The sequence below is a fragment of the Tachypleus tridentatus genome, chromosome 7, assembly GCF_004210375.1.
Source record: "Tachypleus tridentatus isolate NWPU-2018 chromosome 7, ASM421037v1, whole genome shotgun sequence".
Classification (NCBI taxonomy): Eukaryota; Metazoa; Arthropoda; class Merostomata; order Xiphosura; family Limulidae; genus Tachypleus; species Tachypleus tridentatus.
In genome coordinates this window covers 13,287,071-13,308,350 of record NC_134831.1, presented here as the reverse complement: position 1 = coordinate 13,308,350, position 21,280 = coordinate 13,287,071, and the positions used below count along the sequence as shown (strand labels likewise).

The window sequence follows — 21,280 nt, the reverse complement described above, 5'->3', positions numbered from 1 at the left end:
TGTTTTACAATGTTAACAATGGAACCGACGCCTAAAAGCACCAAAAAACAAAATAAAACAGAACTTTTTAAAGGGTATTAAAATATTAAACTAATAACATGTATAATGAACAACGAAATAATATTTATTTGTGCACATTTTGTAATGAAGACGTAAGGTGTATATAAGAAAATAACATCTTTTAGAGAAAACCTTTTTTTGTCTTAAATGAAGTAACGATCATTTAGAAAAGTTCGTTATCCGTTCCCTCAAGCCTCCCCCGGTGGCTCAGCAGGAAGCTCGAAGGCCTATAGGCTTATAACGTTAAAAATTGAATTTTGATACCTGCAATGGATAGAGAACAGACAAAACATTGTGTAGCTGAACTTGACCAATATTTAATTCTCATTACCAGGTTCTCTTTGGATACGACTTGTTGAAGATTTCTTGCTGGTTTGTTCTTGTAACAAGGTTGATCCACATTCATTTGTTTCAAATGATTTTAAGCTTAAAGATATTCACGTCTTGTAAATTCTAAATTCAATAAATTCAAAACGGCGTAAATTTACAAAATTTATACCGTGATGCACATAAATTGACTAGACGTGTGTTAAAGTTAACTTGAAGTATGTTCTGTAATGATAGAGTGACTTGTACCCTTCAAATTTTACTTTTTAAAACCTCATCTTATATTTGGATCAATACAGTATTTGTTTTACTTTCGAAAGCAAATGTTTAAATAGCTTCTCGTTCTTCATTTTTCTGTATTACATAACACTTCTTTGCTCTTTGTTATCTTTTTTTACAACTTTTACTGTTATATGACTTTCTAACTCTGTGAATTCAAAACTTTTCGTAAATTTTATTTGACATTTGCAGCTGCATTATTTGTAACTAACAGAGAGCAAAAGTATAAATTTGCTGACGTGTATGGAGTGTAAAGTCCTTCAAATAAACAGATTTGTTCATTTTGGTACTTTTGTTTGTCATTGTTGGCATTATTTAAGCAATTCCTGTGTATGTAAAAACGACTCGTTTGGGTCGTTTAACCAAAATTAATCAAATGTTGCTTATTTTTCTGCTGCTGTCGGGAATATATGGTATGCAGCAGTATATGGTTTCTTGATTTTTTTAAATCGTGGGGTATATTTACTTTTGTTAGTTGATTTTGCTTTTTGTCTTGAGGTTTGCGTATAATGTTTTCTACTGTTTGTGGAGGAAACTTATTGATGTTGATGAAGTATTGTTTTATTTGTCTAATTCATCGTTAATTTTATCTGGTGAGAATAGTTTTATGGCTCTGTTTATTTGGTTTCTTAGTATGTTGAGTTTTTGTTTTGTTTCATGTGCTGAGTACCAAGGAAAGTGGCCCGGCATGGCCAAGCGTGTTAAGGCGTACGACTCGTAATCTGAGGGTCGCGGGTTCGCATCCCCGTCGCGCCAAACATACTCGCCATTTCAGCCGTGGGGGCGTTATAATATGACGGTCAATCCCACTATTCGTTGGTAAAAGAGTAGCCCAAGAGTTGGCGGTGGGTGGTGATGACTAGCTGACTTCCCTCTAGTCTTACACTGCTAAATCAGGGACGTCTAGCACAGATAGTCCTCGAGTAGCTTTGTGCGAAATTCAAAAAACAAACAAACCAAGGAATGTATAGTCCAGTATGAGTGATTTTTCGGTGGATTGGTGTTTTAAATTGTGTCTTGGTTCTTGTAATTTTGAGGTTAAGAAATGATATTTGATTGCTTTCTACCTGTTTACATGTGAAGGTGACGTTGGGATGTATAGTGTTAATGTGATTGAAAAAAATAAGTGTGTGTTCTGTAGATGTGAATCTCACAACCGTGTCATCTACATATCTGTTCAAAAACCAGGTGGAAATCTAAGGTCTATACTATGTAAAAACTGCACTGACAGACACCACACCAAAATTATTTATAAAATACAATGTGATAACTGCCAAGACTTCTATATTGGAGAAAAAGCAGAAAAATTGAAACCAGATTCTGAGAACATAAAAAGTCACCTTCACACATTTACGAATACTGCAAATCAAATGAGCACAACATATCCATAGAAAACACCGAAATACTAAACAAAGAAACAAACATAAACAAACGCAAAATTAAAGAAGCATTACTCATACAACAACTCAATCCCAAAATAAACCAATATAAAGGAACACCTTTATACCTATATTAAAAATAAAAAAGAATAATAAATGATAATAAAATAATATAAAATTATATATTCAAACATCTAAGCCCGCCCTCTACATTCCTACACTCAGTTACACAACCCCTTTCAAACATGTGGTCAGCTACCGGTCAGTTACCTCTTTCTTTCTTTGTGAACATGACGATGATCGCAGAATGTCGAAACCTTGTTTGCTCCTCTACGTAAAAATTTTTCTCAACCCAAACGAGCCGTTTTCACACAGAAGTGGGTTTTCACGACATCATTGATTAAGCAATTCCTATCTCAATTGGAATGCCGGGTAAATGATATTAGTTTTAAAATATTGTATTTTATATACACTACATTATTTCGTTACTTTAAATTGCATATTTGAATTTTTACAAACACTTCTGAGACCGAATTATCATTTAAGCACTGCAGTACTCAATAATAGGGTTGTGATGACACAAGATGGCGGTCATAAAAATCACACGTTTAAAGGCACATTTGCAAAAACTAAACAATAACGACTATTTCAAAGTAGTGACTAAGCAAAATTGAAGTTTTTATACTTATAAAACTACCTAAATCCATATATATGTGTTTATTGAGTGAATCACAATTTCATTATTCTGATGAATTATCTTCTAAATGGTTTTTTGGACAAGCATACAGAAAACATGACGAAATTTATCACTTATTCTTTCACAGAATTCTCCATCTCGGGATCCAGTGATTTATTTCTTGGATCGAAATGATGGTAATGAGAGAGAAGGTAACTAGTCTACGGCATTCATCACTAAAATCTTGGAATATTCTAATAGAAAATATTTTTTCGCCACTCACGCTTCCAAAACGCAGAACATTATTTTGCGACAATGGAAGGCAAAGCACAGACTTCAGGTTTTACAATCAGTCATTCTAGCTCCCCCGTCAATGGCAGAGCGGCATGTCTGCGGAGTTATAACTGTAAAATCCGGGTTTGCTACCCATGGTGGGCAGAGCGCAGATAGCCAGTTTATTGTGTAGTTTTGTGCTTAATTACAAACAACAACTGTCATGCTAACTAATAGTCATATTCGGTCCTAAAAAAGCCCTGCATAGCAAAGCGTGTTAAGGCATGCGACTCGTAATCTGAAGGATCGAGGGTTCGCATACCCGTCGCGCCAAACATTCTCGCCCTTTCAGCCGTGGGGCGTTATAAAGTGACGGCCAATCCCACTATTCGTTGTTAAAAGAGTAGCTCAAGAATTGGCGGTGGGTGGTGATGACTAGCTGCTTTCCTTCGAGTCTTACACTGCTAAATTAGGGACGGCTAGCACAAATGGCCCTCGAGTAGCTTTGTGCGTAATTCAAAAACAAACAAACGGTCCTAAATAATAAATGTATTATAATGATGCACTCTTTATATATATATATAATTTATTTGCCTTAAATAAAGCGAAATCTTTATAATTGAAATACAACAAGTTCTTCAGAAGTGTTTAAACACAATGATCTCTGTGCTTTGTCCATTGCGAGTATCAAAACCTGATTTTTAGTATTATAAACTCTCGCGTTTAACGCTTAACTACTGAGGGAGTGCACAATTCACTTGCGAATTTTCTGTTTCGAAAGCGTAAATGAGTATATACACCTGTATTTAGGTTAATAAGGATGTATTTACCTGGTGTGTGAAAACTGGGCTATTGTGAAACCTGTAACTGTACAATAATAGTTATATTTGATGCTACGCTTTAAAAATTACATATAATCGAGTTAAATGTAAAGAGGTATAATATTCAGAAAAAAAACATGTGTTAAAAAGAATTATAGGGACTGTACGCAACCCAAAAGATTGGTTTGTTTGTTTTGAATTTCGTGCAAAGCTACATGCGGGCTATCTGTACTAGCCGTCCCTTATTTAGCAGTGTAAGACTAGAGGGAGGGCAGCTAATTATCACCACCAACTCTTGGACTATTTTACCAACGATAGTGGGATTGATCATAACATTATAACGCCCCCACGGCTGAAAGGGTGAACATGTTTGGTGTGACGGGGATTCGAACCCGCAACCGTCAGGTTACAAGTCCAGTCCCTCAGCCACCTGGCTGTGCTGGGCCCAACACAAAAGGAAACGATACTTTCGAATGAGATTGCCAGATTACTATATTAGGTGCTGTAATGTTTTAAGGAATGGAATACAAAATCGCCAATATTTACAAGTAATTTAATTTAAATTTATTTATTTATATAAAACATGGTGATTTTGTTGTCCGTTCTTTTACTACCGTAGTTTTTTCATAGATGCACAACTGTTACAAAAAACAACAACAACAAAAGTCAATAAAACTAGAAGGAAACTTTAGTTGGGCAGCTCTCAAAATTAAATTTCTTGAATAAGTCGAGTATAATTCAATTTTATTTTTTCATTACAGTATGAGCAAAACACAACGCAAGCGATGGGGAGATAACACTGTGTAACACAAATTTTGTTCCTGGATAGTATGTGTTATTTCTTAATTGCTCATGTTGTAAAAGTACTGAACATGGCCATTATTTCCTTAAAACTTTGCTTTTGTGACTTGGATAATGAAATTTAGAAATTAACCTATTTTCTATGTAAAAACGGACAAATTTGCATATTTTCATTTTCATAAGGTCTGAATAAAACAATATATGAACCAAGATTTACATGCTTTCTTGCTTGTTTTTAATTTTGCGCAAAGCTACTGGAGGGCTATCTGCGCTAGCCGTCCCTAATTTAGCAGTGTAAGATCAGAGGGAAGGCAGCTAGCTTTGCGCGAAATTCAAAAAACAAAAAACAAACAAACGGTCCAAAATAATAAATGTATTATAATGACGCACTCTTTTTTTTATATATAATTTATTTACCTTGAATAAAGCGAAATCTTTATAATTGAAATACAACAAGTTCTTCAGAAGTGTTGAAACACAATGGTCTGTGTGCTTTGTCCATTGCGAGTATCAAAACCTGATTTTTAGTATTATAAGCTCTCGCGTTTAACGCTTAGCCCTCGAATAGCTTTGTTGCATCGGAGTAAGGTTTTGTAGTTTGTTGTATTTTGGGTTTATTATTGTTGATCTAGGTGTGTGCGTATAATTTTTTCCACAGTTTTTAGAGGAAATTTGTTGGTGTTGATGAAGTGTTGTTTTATTTTATTAATTTCATCGTCAATTTTATAGGCTGAATACAGTTTTGTGTCTGTGTTTATTAGGTTTCTTAATATGTTGGGTTTTTATTAACGTTCCATGTGTTGAGTCCCATGGAATGTGTAATTCAGTATGGGTTATATTTTTGTGGATTTCTGTTTTGAATTGTGTATCGGTTCTAGTGATCTTGAGGTTAAGAAATGCTATCTGGTTAGTTTTTTCCTGTCCACAGGTGAATTTAATGTTGTGGCGTTTTGAGTTAACGTGGATGAAAAACTGAATGTGTGTTCTGTAGATGTGAATGCAGCAACTGTATCATCAACATACCTGTACCAGTACTGTGGTAGGTGTAAGGTTGAACTGATCGCTTGAGATTCAATCTGTGTCATAAAAATGTTGGCTAGAATTGGTGACGCGGGATTTCCCATGCTTAGACTCTTTACCTATAGGTAGTTTTTGTTATTGAACATACACTGCTGGCCAAAATCTTAAGGCCAATGAACATAAAGAAAAAATATCGGTTTTGCGTTGTTATACTCAACCACTTATTTGAGTAAAGCTTCGAAAAATGAAAATAAGAAAAGGAAAAATAAAAATGAAAAACTTTTTTAGCATTTAATAGGGAAAATGTGAACACTATGAAATTAGCCTAAATACTAGCTGGTCAAAAGTTTAAGACCATACAAAAAAGTCCCAAACATGGTAGGAAATGCCCAATAAGAGGTCTCAGTCTCTGTGAATAACTTCAAACATTCACTTTGGCATGGTCGATGTAAGCGTTTGCAGAAGGCTGGCTGGAATGTTATTCCAAGTGGTGAAGATGGCTTCACGAAGATCCTGCACTGTTTGCAATTGACGTCCATTTCTATATACTTCCCTTCCCATCCACTCCAAATATATTCAATGGGGTTCAGTTCGGGCGAACACGCTGGATGATCCAAAAGAATCACGTTATTCGCCATGAAAACGTCCTTTGTCCTGCTGGCATTGTGGATTGCAGCGTTGTCCTGTTGAAAGATCCAGTCAAGGACGTATTGTCGGCGTACAGAACTATCCGCAAGACAGAACACGAGGCGCACCAAACGCGGCCGTCAGTGTGTACTGGGAACCAGCGAGTCTGTATGGATATAAAGACGCCAGTTCTGAACTTCATATCGGTGAACGGTTTCCAGGTAATGTGTCATTACCCGGATATGCGACGACTGTGTCGCCGCTGTGGTGGCCTCAAAGGCCACCTATTGGCTGGGCGTCAGACCCCGTGGTGCGGGATATGTCTGGCCTTCGGACATGTAGATAGTTCCTGTGCCGTCACTTGTGACGTTTGTAGTGATGGCCACACGCCCTCAAGATGCCCGAGGCGTGTGGCAAGTTATGCTGCAGTGGCTGCGGGGCCGCCGATGGTTTCGCGGCCCAAACGGGCGAGGACAAAGCTGGCGAGGGCGGCAGCTCCTCCTCCCGCGTCGTCCACAGTGGCTGTGGGTGGGGTCCCTGAGGGGGTGCTTGTCCCAGCAGCTGCCGTTTCTGCAGAGGGGAAGCCTCGATCCCCTGAGGAGGGCCATGTCTCTTCTGCCCAGGTCATGGAGGCTGCATCCTCTGGTGGAGGAGGGTGGTACTTTGGGTGCCGTTCAGGTGAGGGCCTCTTAGTAGGCTTTGGCTCATCCTTGGGGCCCTGGTTTGAAAAGGTCCCCTGTGAGGGTTCGGGACGGACCGGGTGCCCCTGAGGCAACCCCTGTCTCTGTGGAGGCTCAGGCCTCCCTGTCGGGTGGTGTGGGGGTTAAGGGCTGTGTGGGCGCCCACGATTCTGCCACCCCTGTAAGTGTTGGGGTGGGTCCCTTTGAGGAGGGTCCTGCCCCCTAGTTGGGATGGGTCAGCGGGGTTTCTGAGGACTTTGTGGAGCCCCGGCCTTCCCTGCTAGCACTGCAGCAGCTGGGGGTTCTGAGGGACCCTCGTTTTCTTCTCGTTACACTGACTCTGCCTTCTGGTCATTTGGCACGACACATGCTTGGGGTGTGGGGATCCTCTTTCACCCAATTTTAATGGGTCCATCCTCGCATCTCATAGTGATGCTGAGGGGCAGGTGGTATTTATTGATGTTGTTGCTGGGGGTTGTAAGATTTGGCTTGTCAATGTCTATGCACCTGCCTGGTCTGGGGAGTGGGTGGCCTTTTTTTCGGGCTTTGACAGGTTCATGGTTACACAGACCAATATCATCCTTGGTGGCGACTTCAACTGCATCTTGGATTCTCACCTCGACAAGATTGGGGTGATCCTTTTTCTGGTGATCAGTATATGCGGTCTCTTCGTGTGGTGCTGTCAGATTTTGCCTTTACTGATGTCTTGTATGCGCTGCGTGGATATGCTTTTGTGGCAACATCGACCGGTCGGGGCGTTTCTTGTTGCCTTGACAGGTTCTATGTGACACCTGGCCTTCGGCAATGCCTAAGCAGGGCTGAGGTTCACCGGGTTGGAAATGTCTCGTTTTATGTGTCTGACCATCGGGCACTTCTTACTACATTCCGGTATTTTGTTCCAGTTTTTCGGGGCCCCGGTGTTTGGAGGCTCAACGTCTCCCTCCTTGCCGAGGATGAGATTGGAGACGATTTGCTTGCCCTTGTTCGATCCAAGAACTGCCACTAGAGTTCTGCTGTGCAAGGCACGGGAGATGGCTAAGACCAAACACATATCCAATTTGGTGTTGGAGAATGGTCAATCGTTATCTAACATCTCTGACATTCTAGATGCGTGCTTTGGCTATTACCACTATTTATTTTCGGCTTTACCCGTGGACGAGGGTTTGTGGGATGACATTACTCGGTTTTTGCCCTCCCTCGACTTTTTTTTTCACGACCAGCTGGTGAAACCCATCAGCTTGGGTGAGTGTTGGTCGGCCATTCGGTCCATACCACTTGGAAAGTGCCCTGGGCTGGATGGGCTGCTGGTGGAATTTTACAGCCACGTGTGGCATGTTGTTGGACTCTCTTTCGTCAGATTTTTTAACGACTGTCTGACTATGGGGTCTCTGCCGCCGGGAACGCTGGATGGGCTAATTACACTTATCTGTAAGGATCCCAGCCAGTTTGCAGATTTTCTTCTCGTGACAACACCCATTTCTCTCCTGAACGTGGATACTAAGATTATTTTTAAGGTCCTGTGTGCCCATTTGGGTGCAGTTATGCCTTCCTTGGGTCACTGTGCTCAGACGTGTGGCATGTGGGGCAGAAGTATCCAACAAAATCTGGTGCTTCTCAGGGACCTGTTCCACTACATCACGAATCGGGATATCCCTGCTGTTTTTGTGTCTCTCGATCTCTATAGTACGTTCTGGGGAGGTGTGGCCTTCCTCCAGTTTTTGTCCAGTACGTGCAAGCCTTGTATGCGACTGCTTGGAGAAGGCTCTTGGTTAACATCTGCCTTTCCCATCTTACAGGGGGTTTGTCAGGGCTGCCCATTGTCCCCATCGCTTTACGCGTTAGTTATCGAGTGCCTGCTCTCTCATCAGTACCACTTGGTCTCGGTGCGTGACCTCCAGATGTCGGGGGTTCGTGCGTGACGTACGTTGCGCATGCAGACTATGTGAACCTGCTCCTTCAGAACTTCACATCGTTAGGTTCAACACTGGCCATCGTCCATCGATACTCTCGGGCCAGTGCTGCCCAGCTTAATATTCCCAAGTCTCTTGCATGAGGATTTGGCAAATGGGCCTCGTCTGCCGACTCCCTGTTTGGTCTGGATTGGACCCCTCCCAGATCACTTGCTTTGGGGTTCGTTTTCTCGCAGGTCCTGGGGCTGCTTGAGAGGGGATGGTTCAACGTGTTGGTTCGGCAGTGCATGATTACCGCTACTGCCCTGTTAACCTGTTTGACAGGGTGGAGGTGGTGATGAGGAGGATCCTCCCCTTGGTATGGTACCTGGGGACTGTCCTTCCTGTGGATGACTGCCCATCACGAGCCATCGAATGCCATGTCTTTGCCTACCTGTTTGGTGGCAAGTCTGAGGCAGTATCTCGACTCTACTTGACGCTGCCGCCTCGCAGGGGTGATCTGGGTATCTCATGTGTCCGGACCCAGTGTCTTTCCCTTCTTCTGTCAACTACATTTTACTGTCTGTCTTTGAAAGGTCACCCCTGTTGCCGCCTCACGAGATTCTTGGTTGGCACTGGGTGCAGGCTCTTTGGTGTTCCTTTGCAGCCTGCAGACACTTATGTGTTTTTCTGGGTCCCGCGTCTCTCGGCAGAGGCCATACTGTTCTATGTACTGGCCCCTGTTTCCAGTCACTTGGCCTTTTCCTTTCAGTCTACCATCACCGTCTGTAAGTACGTCATCTGGCTTGCTTGAAACAAATTGATTTTCGAGCAGGAGTCGGTGTCGTACTTTTCTATGCTGGGATGGGCCAGATATAGGCTGTTACTCCGCCTTGAGATGGACTATCAGTGCCTTGGTTCTGGGACATTTTACCATCTCTGGTGGTATTTCCATTTTGTGCGTTGGTGGGGTGTCGGGTGGAGATCGGATTCTGAGCCACCCTGCCTCCACTCTCGCTTCATGTAGTTATCAGTGTATATATTTCATGTTTTTTTCTTGTATATGTATCATGTTTTTTCTCTTGTATATATGTTTTTGTATATATTTCACGTTTTCTTCTTTTTTATCTTGTACATGTTTACTTTGAAATTCTCGTTCTGTATCCCTCTGGATCTTTTAAGAAATTTTCAACAGCAGTTTTGCTACGCCCAATCTCACCAGCGATGGCACATTGAGAGAGACCTTGCTTTTGCAGCTCGACAATTCTGCCACGTTCAAACTCTGTCAGCTTTTAGCCTTTGCCGTGTTTTTACCCGATGTAACACAAGAGATGTCAATGGGAGATATTGACAAAGCTAATGCTTGAACACAAATGACTACATTTCGTTACGTGTTTACCGATTAACGCTTCGTTTCAGTATGGTTTTAAACTTTTGACCAGCTAGTATTTAGGCTAATTTTACAGTGTTCACATTTTCCCAATTAAATGCTAAAAGTGTTTTGATTTTTATTTTCCCTTTTCTTTTCATCTTTCGAAGCTCTACTCAAATAAGTGGTTGAGTCTAACAACACAAAATGCATATTTTTACTTTATGTTCATTGGCTTCAAGATTTTGTCCAGCAATGTAAGGTCAGTTTTGGTGGTAATAGGGTTGCTAACTAGCTTCTTGGGATGTGTTGTATATGATTAACAACTTGTAGAAGAATTTAGTAAAAAATTAATAGCTGAATCTTAACCAAATTTGCAAGACGATTTTTTATATTTTAATAAATTATTTTTCATTATTGAATTTTCATTTTTTTTCTTTTTAACGCAGATGGTTCTGGGGATCAGTCACATGTAATTTTGTAATAGAGGTGTTCTGGTGAATTTAAATTAATACATTTGTATATGAATTGGTAAGCGTTGTGTTTGTACATTTATATATATATAGCGAGTCTTGTTTGTTTTTTTCTCACTTTAGTCAAGATATAATTAACAAAGTCATTAGTCTTTAGTCATTAGCAAAGAATTTGGAAACAATTAAAAGCCGAAACTTAACGAAATTTGCAAAACGATTTTTTGATAACAACTCAAAACTAAGAATAAGATATTTCTAGCCACATATTTCGAATTTGCTTCTTATTTCAATTTTATAGTCTAAGAAACAGTTTTGGTAATTATTATGAAAATAAAAACCTCAGTATTAATGCGAGTTCTCAGGATTAAAATTTAATTAAATACATTAAAAAGTAAGACTGTTAAAATGAAAATTCGGCCTTTGGAGAGTTGGGGATGCTTAAAGAAGACTGGTTATGGAATGACCGAATTGCTAAATTTTTATCTTCAGTTTTAATTTAAGTGCTAGTGAACAGTATTAATTATAATTACACTTTAACATGGTTAGGTACATAATCACTTTCTTTGATGACACTATCATCCTAATTGCCCGTTCAGCGTTTTATTCTGTAATGTGTACGAACTTGAACTTTTCCCAAAAAGTATTGTAGAAAAATCGTTAAGTTGACAAGAATGATAACGTTGATGGGCCAAATTGAAAATTTTATGGGTACTGAAAGGTTAAGGCCTTTAATAAATAAACCCATAACAAAAATGTGTGAAGGACGGACGCAGGTTACTGTAAATTGGAGTTGGAATTGGAAACTATGTAATATTACACGTAGGGGAAAGCACGGTCCCTTTTACTTTTAGTAGATCAATCAATATTACTTTTGTTGTGGTAAACGTTTTGGATAGACTTGTGAAAACACTGTGAAACCAACGCCAACAAAAGTTGTAATTTTGTTAGAAAGTTAGCATGGCTTCACATGATTGAATATATATACATATATTTAAATTCATTGCTTTTTGCCAAAGATATTGCTTATGTTGACGATGGTAACAGTAAAGGTGTGGATTTGGTATACCTGGATTTCATGAGACTTTCTACAAAATGAAAAATTAAAATTTAATTAAATATAATTACAGTAATAGAAAATTAAATGTAATTCAGTCAGGAGTTGGAAGTGTGGTATAAGGTTTTCAATGAGAGTCTTAATTTTTGGATATATGTTAATGGTATTGACAAAACTGTTAGAAAAACTTGACAGTGAAAGTTTAATGCAATGTTAAAATTGGTTATATTTGGAAGTGATAGTTTATTGCAGGTTTGTTTATGTAACTATGCACAAATTATACATTGTGTAGTTTCATGGTTATGATTTAGCACTTTTATTATTGGGTTATGTTACTAAAACCTAAGTTTTATCTTATTGCTTAGATTACTTATTATCATATAATAATGTAGTATGTAGAAAGTTTTGGGCCTTGATAAGGCTATAGCAACACATACAAAATGTAAAGTGAAATTATCACAGATTGTATTGTAATAACAGAGTATAAAAGTACAATTTGTCATGTCAGTTGTATTCTAAAGTAATTGAAAAGCTGTGTGGACTTTTGACAAAAAGAGATTTATTTAAAGCTCTGGATAGAAGTGTGGTGATTGTTATCACTATCTGTATTGTAACAACAGAGCATCGAAAGATAGAGGAACTGTAACATGATAGGTTATGTCTTTAAAATAATTTTCTCTTGAGAAAGAAGGGTTACAGGTGATGAATGCTTAATAAAGGTACATAGATAGCTGAATATAGGGAGATAGATAATTGTTGAAATGAATGGAACATCTATGATGGCCCAAACAACAGATTGTTGTCCTTCAAATGTTATTGGAAATGTTAACAATGTTGGTTTAACTCGTGTTCAAGATCAGTGTTTTTAACATCTCAGGGTAATAGTATTAATTACCATAAAGCACTTTTATTACAAAAAAAAAAAGCTAACAGTTTTGCTTTAGACTTAACATTGTATAGCTATGCATTAGGAAAGTGACTGCATCCTAAAGAAACTGAAGGCAGTGAGGCATTATCCAAATACAATAACTGTTGTAGATATACATGTGGATGTATGTATATATTGCACTAGCTGGGAGTGAAAACTACCTGTTGTAGGTCACCACAATGTGCAGGAAATAAGCTGCATGTATTCTCACTAAGTCAGAATATTGTCTTGCTACTGCAATGATAAAGAAATGTGAGCTGGGATTAGACCATCATGAAACAAGTTAGTTTTATAGTACTGATGACCAGTCACTTTGGTAGTAACAGTGTGTGGTTACACTTGTGTGATAGGAGTGAGTAACTTAATTGAACCTCATTCATGATAGGTATAGTGGCTTATTATTATTCCTCTTGAACATTGTGTCCATGGCTGCATGATCTATAATAAAGGTGTGTTGCTGACTGTGAAGAGGATGTTTCAAAAGGATTCAGATTATTTGTTGAGTTGGACAAACAAATATTAGGTGGCTTTTGTTTATTATAAATGCAAGAAACTGTACATAGGTTATCATAATTTAAATTATAAGTGTAATTTTGATACAAACAACCTTATAATTAACAGTTTTGAAGAAATGGATATTGATGGTTTTGTTCATTCTTGTGAACCATTCAGATTGTTTGCTATTGCTAGTAGCAGGGCAAATAGGATTTTTGATTGTATCTACATAAATTTTGAACATCAGTATAAAGATGATACAATTTCATTGTAAATATCACTGGTTAAGAGTAAGACCAAATGTGATGTGTATTCAGTCTTAAACTCATTACCTTAAGATAAACATTGAATAATTGGAAAGGGTTCAAAGGAAGACCACTAGGATGGTATGTGGAATGAAAAGATTACAGCATCAGAAGTGGTTTTCTTATGAAAACAGAAGAGAGAAGGATTGTGTTTAAGATTATTAACAGAATTGATAGTGTTTTTGTTTTTTTTCTGTTCTTACTGGTGAGAATGGGTAGACAAAGAGATACAAGTATAAAGTTTGGCTGGGTTTGAATTATCATAAGTTCAGGTTTTATTTTTCTAACATAGTGGTTGCCCTTTTAAATGGCTAGTCTTTGAGAGGATTGGTTTTAGCTTAGACAATGGAACAGCATCAGTGAACCAACAGGATCCCTGTTGTTTTTAAATATTAAAGTTTAAGTGAAAGAAACAACATGATTATTTGTGTATCTTAATATTTTAGACTATTTTTCCCATTCTATAAAATTATATTATTACATCTCTGAAATTGTTTACTTGTTTAGTTTTGACAGTAGGGACCAAGCACCACTTGGTTAAAGAATGGAAAGTTAAAAAAAAGTAAAAACATAAGGTAAATCCCATTTATCATATTAAAGCTATTGTTTACTATTGTTTATGGTTATTTAAAAATAGTTAACATTTAAAATGTTTTCAGCATATCTTGAGCAATGTCAGCCCTAAAGAAGACTGGAAGTATATTTGTCCTATCACTAATAAAAGACCTTGGAAAGGAGATCAGGAAACTTCTCCCAGTAGATATAGAAATGAAAACAATCATTCCTGTTGGTAAGTTACCAGTGTAAATGAACATTCTGTAGTTTAGCATATGTTTAAAAAAAGATATTCAAAAGGATAAATCTTTTAGTATATTTATAGAGCATAATTTCGATATAGTACCCTCCCTTTTCTAACAAAATTAACTTTTCATGTTTTGTACTTCCCTCTATTTGCAAACTTCTTGAATGCATGTCCCTTTGTTGGAATCCAGAGTTCGAATATGTCCCTTGTGGAAATCATTACATGCCACCTATTCATCAATAGGAGGGCAGTGTATCATGTTATGCATGTAACACTTTCTATGCACCACTATTGAACTATGACTTCTCCTTTGGCAGCTGTTTAATTCTGATGTTCCTCTTTTGCTTTTTTACAAGTTAACTCAGTGTATCACTTTTGCAAACTTTTTTATATCTTCAAAATACTTTTCACTTGTAGTAAATTTTTCCAGATTTTTCCACGTTATTCCTTGTGTTTGCTGCTTATGAATTTTGAAGCTACTGTCATCACTCTAGGCACTTTTCCAGTGTCTGATGCCATCTTATTAGCCACAGGTACCGATGACCTGTCGGGAAATGTATTGTCACTCAGTTGTTTGCTACATTGTTTATAATTATTTTAAGCATCAAAAATTTAAATTGTTTTCATCAAATTTTGAGCAATGTCTACCCTTAAGAAGAAAGGAAGTGTCATCTATATTTTGCCAATACTAACAGATCTTGCAAAAGAGATTGGAGATCTTCTCCCACACGATATGGAAGTGAAAACAGTCATTCCTGTCAATAAGTCATGATTGTAAATCAGAATTTTGTAGTTTAAGGAAAATTTAGATATAAACAGTTGAAAACTACAATTTCTTTGTAAATTTTAAAAACAATTAAATTGTGAGTCCTTGTAACTGTATATACAGTTCTTAAAATGTTTATCTATTCATTTGAAGTTTTCTATACTGTTTGCTAGTGATTCCTTTTTTTTTTAATATAGAAATTAAATTTTTGATGGATCATGAGCTCTTAGCTATGACAGTAAATTAGAAGTGAAGAAAATCTTCATTTCTGAAAAAAAACACAAGGTAAACAAAAATCAGGTATGGTTGACCAATGGGGACACTGTGAAAGATTCTGGTGGGTTTTCTTGTAAGAGTACATGAAAAAATAATCAGTTTTGTGAGCAGAATGGAGAAATAATTATTTGTATATTGCCACTGTGTTAACATTTAGGTTTAACACATGTTAATTCTCTCAGTAGTGGTATGCATCAGAAAGAATATACTTCACAGTATTTCTGTTGGAGTCATTATCTCCTCTTTTTTTGTGGAGAAGTCAGTGTTTTCAGAATTACTGATTGTGTAAAATATGTAAGTCTAGTGTTTTATTATACACATATGCTTGCTCTGAAATTTTATTAAATTTAACTGGTCCTACCCTGACAGGTATTTATAGTATGTTCCCTGATCATGGTTGGTACAAACTTTTCTTTGAATTAAACTTTATTTATGCTTGAAGTATAAATATGATATTGCTCACAAGATTGACAGCATTGGCTTACTTTGGGAAGATCAAAATGCCCTGTTGTTGTTATGTTATACAACCTGCCAAAATGTAGTAGTAAAAGATAGTAATATAAGTATTGGTATATGTACTTATCACCATTATGGTTGCTAGTTAATATGACTGTTTTAACAATTGGTACAAAACAGGTTTGAGGCAGTATTTGTAAGGTTATGAAATTCCTTAACTAATGCCTTTGATACCTAACATAAAAGTTAAGAAACTACCAACTAAGTATAGTTTGGTCACAGTTATGAGTGTAGGTTACCATTTTTCAAGAAGTAACTGTGAAAATATGTGAAGTCCAAGCTTTGTACAGATATGTTTGATGAAAGTCACCTTATTTAAGCCTGACTCAAACCTGGATCCTTTTTGTTACTACTCAGCCTCTGCTTATGCAGACTTCTATTTTGGTATTGAAATACATAAACTTAAGTGCATATTTTTGGTATTTTTATGATACATTTATGGGCCCTTCTTAGTATTTTCGAGTGCAGTCTGCTCCTAATAGAAACTATGTTTCTATTACGGTGGTAAAAAAAGATGTTGGACCACCGACTTTCTTTCACACTTTTCATGGTTTTTGTAACTTTTATGAGATTATTTATTGCAAAAGTGCCAGAACTCGTGTAAAATGGTTATAGATATTGTGTGTTGTAAGCTGACTTGTATAACAGTCATCCAAACATGTATGTATCTTCACTAACAACCCAACCATAACAAATTTATTAAAACAGATGATTAATAAATACTTGGCAAATATGAAAATCTTCTCTGAGTAAGTAAATCTAGGTTTGAAGATAATGCCACCAATGTAATTGTCAAAATGTTGTCACAGTATCTGTTTTTTGTTTTAATATTTGGTTGTGCCTCCTCTAGCATTGATAACTGTTTGACATTGCTGTGACATAGGGTGCACAAGGGACTGAATGTAGACAGGAATGAGTTCATAATGTCACATGTGGATTATGCTTCTTAGTTTCTTCTCCTGCAAGTTGCTGCCCATTTCTTCCAGCATTTTGATAGGATTGTGATTTAAGTTGTTACTGGTCAGTTGGTGTATTTTGTTGATCCTCTCTTTTTGAAGGTGGTCTTTCATCTGAAGCAACAACAACAAAAACACCAAGAAGTCTTTTTCAAGAGACAGAGTGAAATTTTCTGTATTTCATGTCTAATGCATTGAGTGCCTGAATATTATCAACCTTTTTCTTCAGCCTCGTAGCATGGATCAGAGTTGTCCTGGAATGTGTACTGGTTAGTGTCACTGAAGTGATCCCAAATTGTTGGCTTTAACTGGGACTTGATGTACTTATTGGCATTGACAGAGTTCTTTACAAAATGCAGAGATTCTACACCCTGGCTAAAGGTGCATCCCCATATCACCTGATCTTACAGATGTTTCAGTTGTATTAAAATACACTGGATGAAGCTCTTCACCATGTTAACCTTATAGAAAGTACTTCCCATGAGACCCATTCATATTGAACTTTGATTTGTTTGAAAAGACCACTTTTCTCCACATTGCTTCAGTCCAGTCAGCATGCTGTTTGGCACATTTATATTAAATTTTCCTTGTTAGGAGGGGGGGGGGTCTTGACCATGTTTTTGTGAGATTGGAATTGTGTGAGTGGTGACAATGAGCCCTTATATTTCTTGCTATGCTCTTTTGAGATTGATAATTGTGTAGGTTCATGCATATCAGAACACCATTGGCAGTTGCTGTGGAAGATTTATCCCTACTCCCTTCCCTTCTGTTTGTAGCTAAAAATGGCTGATGTAATATAGACAGCCTAAAAACTACTGATATAATAATTAGGTAGTATTATATCACCCATAAAACAAATTTGTATCTACATGCATAAAAAAAATTTGGGTGATGCAATAAATTTTTCCATCATTATAACTATGAGAAGCCACGTTTATAATAATAAATCATATTATGTTGCAGACACTTTCAATTAACCTGTTATGCTAGATATGTGAAATACTTTTGTTGTTTTTTACTGTCCTGGAGATTTTTTGTTAAAAACCACAATTCAGCTTGGTTGAACATTAAGTAGGAAGTGCTGTTTGTATATTATTCTGTATTTTTCAGCAGTTGAACATGTAAGAGCTTCATGTTGCCGAACTACATTACTTAGCTAGTTGAAGACCCCTGTTTTTTTTTTTCATTAATTCATATTTACATATCACGATTCATCTCTACTCCTATTAAAGCTTTATTCAAAACATTTCTAATTTGTTAATGTTTTCACTTCAGGCAAACAAGAGAAGTCAACTAACCTTTGGGAAGTTATTTTGGCAGATGATGTTATTAAGCAGTTAGAAGGAGCAGAGATATTAGTTACTGAGAGCTTTATGTTAAGACAGTTCATGTATGACATCCCATCTCTAAAGTGGGTGCAGTGTACTTGGGCAGGTACTGTGGTAATCAATATATAGTGGATTTAACAGTGTTATGGTTTTTTGATATTGTTTAACTGTTTGTGTAAAGAGAAAGTTGGTTACTTGATTTGAAATATACTGTATTCAATGAATACAAAAACAGTGTTTTATTTTTTGTTTGTTTATTGAATTGTTTGTAGAACCACCAGAGAGCTTTTGTTCTAACCATTTTTAATTTTGAACTGATAGACTAACTAAATCTCTGTTAACATAATACTTCTGTTCCTGGAATACCCTAGTAGCCCTCCTCTGAATCACTTTTCATTTAAGACAACATCAATAAAAAAGAAACATTTGTGTAGTACAAGAAACTAGAGGAAAGAAAGTATTTGATAATGTATTAATTATTAAGTAGCTTTTATGTATATACATACACTAAACTAATGGCATTATACATGCTTTAAAAGTAATGTGAGAAATAAATCTTTTCCATTGTGAAAGAAAAATTGTTCTTTGGCTTTAAATTTATTATTTAAGTTCACCTTAGCATTCATGCAGAATGTATTTACTTTTGCTTCCATGGATGAATAGTATTCTCAGAGTTGTAGAGGTTAATTACACTTTTATAATCAGCTTGCATATCTGATGCAATACTTTTTTTTACACAAGATTAGCTATACTAATTTGTTGCTACCCTTTATATGTAAATTTTTTTTTTAGACACTCCACAAGCCTTCTGCCCTCTCCCCCATTGTAATCAAAGGATTCCAGTGTGTGTCTTTTGTGTCACTTCTCTGCCAAAGGAGCGTAGTATACTCACATGGCACCTGCGACTCCCTCTCTGCATCTCTACTAAACTGTCACTTTTCGTTTGACAGCACTTGCACTCAAATGTCTTTCTCTTTTATCTTGATTAGTGCTTTAGGTTGACTTTGTTATTGTAGTGGTTTCAATTTAACATACTCAAATTTGAAAACATTCAGGTGCAGCTACCATTATTCTGTTTGCATTTCTTTTACTTTAAACACTTTTCTTGTCTGTTAAAACATGAATTCCAAAATTAATGACACCACTTTTGATATCTACAGTGGACAGCCACTTCACCACACACAGGCTTCAGATGTTGGCAATCCATTGGGAGATTCGTGTACATTTACTCACAGGGAGATTTAATGTTATATTGGTCAATCTTTTATCTTCAGACATTGTCCCAATTTCCTGAACACATGGAACTTCAGCAGGCTTACAATGTTTTTTATTGCATGTTTTCTCCTCCTAAATTTTTTGTGCCTTCCCATACCCTTCCTGAGGATTGTGTTTGGCCTTCCACATATTTTTTGGAATTTATTTCTCTGATGTGTGATGTTTTGTCTCTTGTGTTATATCTTGTGACCCATGTCCTTCATTACTGCACAACCTTTCTTTCCAACCCGATTTGTTCTCTTTTCTTCATCCATTAACATTTGGGTTCATGCTGAAAAATTTGTTTCTCATTTGGGTGATGGTGTTAGTATTCCTCTTTATCCATGGGCTTCAGATCAGTATGCCCTTCCTTATTGTAGAAGTGACCATTTATATACCTGTTTGGGAGAGGGCCCTGAACCTCTAATTACATTTTACCCATACCCAATGCTCCTGTTTCCATCTTACCCTTGCATCTCTTTTGGTGTCCTTCTACAATCCATCTTCTGTCTGAAACTCTTTACAGAATATCCTGAGGGATTTTCTAGGGATATTCTCTTCTTTCTTACCTCAATTCATCCGTTCTTCCTTAATAGAAGTGTATCGAGAAAAATGAAGGTCTTTCACACATGGGCTTAGGTTCAAGGATTTTCTACTGTTGCTGATTTTTTGTACGTTTCTCATGTGGCTTTTTGACCAGACGTTTTTTTTCTCCTCGATTTCAAGTTATCAGGTAGCTTTAGTTCTTACCTTTGTCTTTTCATTACCACAGGGTTTTTCTCTCATTCATACTTACCATGTTAATCTGTTCCACCTAGATTCGTTGATCTGTTCTTTATCTGCTGTTATCTCCTTTCGAACCTACCTGCTTGTGTTCTTTGTTTCACTTGTTCCTCAAGGCATATTTCTTACTCTTTATGGCCTGTAAGCATCAGTGGTCTGGCTTGTTTGCAACTGTGTTACATGCACACTATCTATCTATCTATCTTTCTTCTTAATCTAGAGTGTTCCTTCCTTCCCCAAAATCTCAATGGCTCAGTGGAGTAATTCCTCCTTTTTGCCTATTATCCTTCTCTCTGTTCTCCTTTCTACTCCTATTCTGATCCAAATAGACTTCTTTGTCCTTTGCATTCTCTGTTTTGTTATATTGTCTGTACAGCTTCCTTCTGTGGTTCCTGTGGCAACTATTTTCATCAAGAGGTCTCTCCCCTTTTACTCTCACCAACTGGATTTGTCATTTGATTCGTTTGGCTTATTCCTCCTTGTCCCCTTACTTTGTTTTGTGTTACTTTTCATAAAATCCAACACCTTACCTTTTCCTTCACTTATCGTCTTCTCCAACTTTTGGAGGAAATTCAACAATTGGATATCTGGACCAATCCTAACACATTCCTCTCCCATTATTTACATCCACAGATATTAGAAATATCAGCTATTACTGTTGTATCTTTTGCAGTGGGCTGAGTGGCACCCAGTGGTTAGTATATTAGACTGTAAATCTGAAGTTCGTGCCAAGTTCCTGTAATAAAAAATCACATTCTGTTCTTTGGAATTGTTAGTATATTATAAGAGTGACAGTGGAATGACTGTTCCATTTTTATTACAATAGTTTTAAAGCAAATATTCATCAGTCAGTCAGATTTGGTTTTGGTTTATGTAGAATCAGTTTAAAATGAATTTTTATGGGGAAAGTAAACATTAGTTCTGCTGTTGTTTCTAAAATCTTTTATCTAGACTATGGTCATCATGAATTCTCTCTAACTTGATATTCTTATTTAGGCATCATTCATATAGATTTCTTTTGTTGTAATTGAGTTTGAAGTTATGCAATATTGCTTGGTATAGAAACCTTATTTTCCCCTATAATAAGCCCAATTATACACATCCTATTCACATAGTATCTCTTATTGACTTCACTTATTAATT

At 36.9% G+C, this 21,280-nt stretch overlaps 1 protein-coding gene across 11 annotated transcripts in view; it reads left to right on the top strand.

Annotated features, from left to right (window-relative positions):
- The first annotated feature begins 10,639 nt into the window (after positions 1 to 10,639).
- LOC143255141 (glyoxylate/hydroxypyruvate reductase A-like) overlaps positions 10,640 to 21,280 on the top strand; it is a 32,447-nt gene continuing 21,806 nt past the window's right edge. For 4 of the 11 annotated variants that reach the window (XR_013030450.1, XM_076510358.1, XM_076510359.1 and 1 more), the window contains exons 1-3: positions 10,641 to 10,732; positions 14,116 to 14,246; positions 18,048 to 18,206. Coding sequence is in view for 10 of the 11 variants with exons in the window: in XM_076510358.1 (XP_076366473.1) it covers positions 14,129 to 14,246; positions 18,048 to 18,206 (277 nt within the window). In the remaining variant the exon portion in view is untranslated. Of the gene's footprint in view, positions 10,733 to 11,201; positions 11,221 to 11,304; positions 11,482 to 11,589; positions 11,724 to 11,960; positions 11,981 to 14,115; positions 14,247 to 18,047; positions 18,207 to 21,280 lie in introns of those variants that run through there. The other 7 variants (XM_076510362.1, XM_076510360.1, XM_076510361.1 and 4 more) reach the window with 6 other exon arrangements.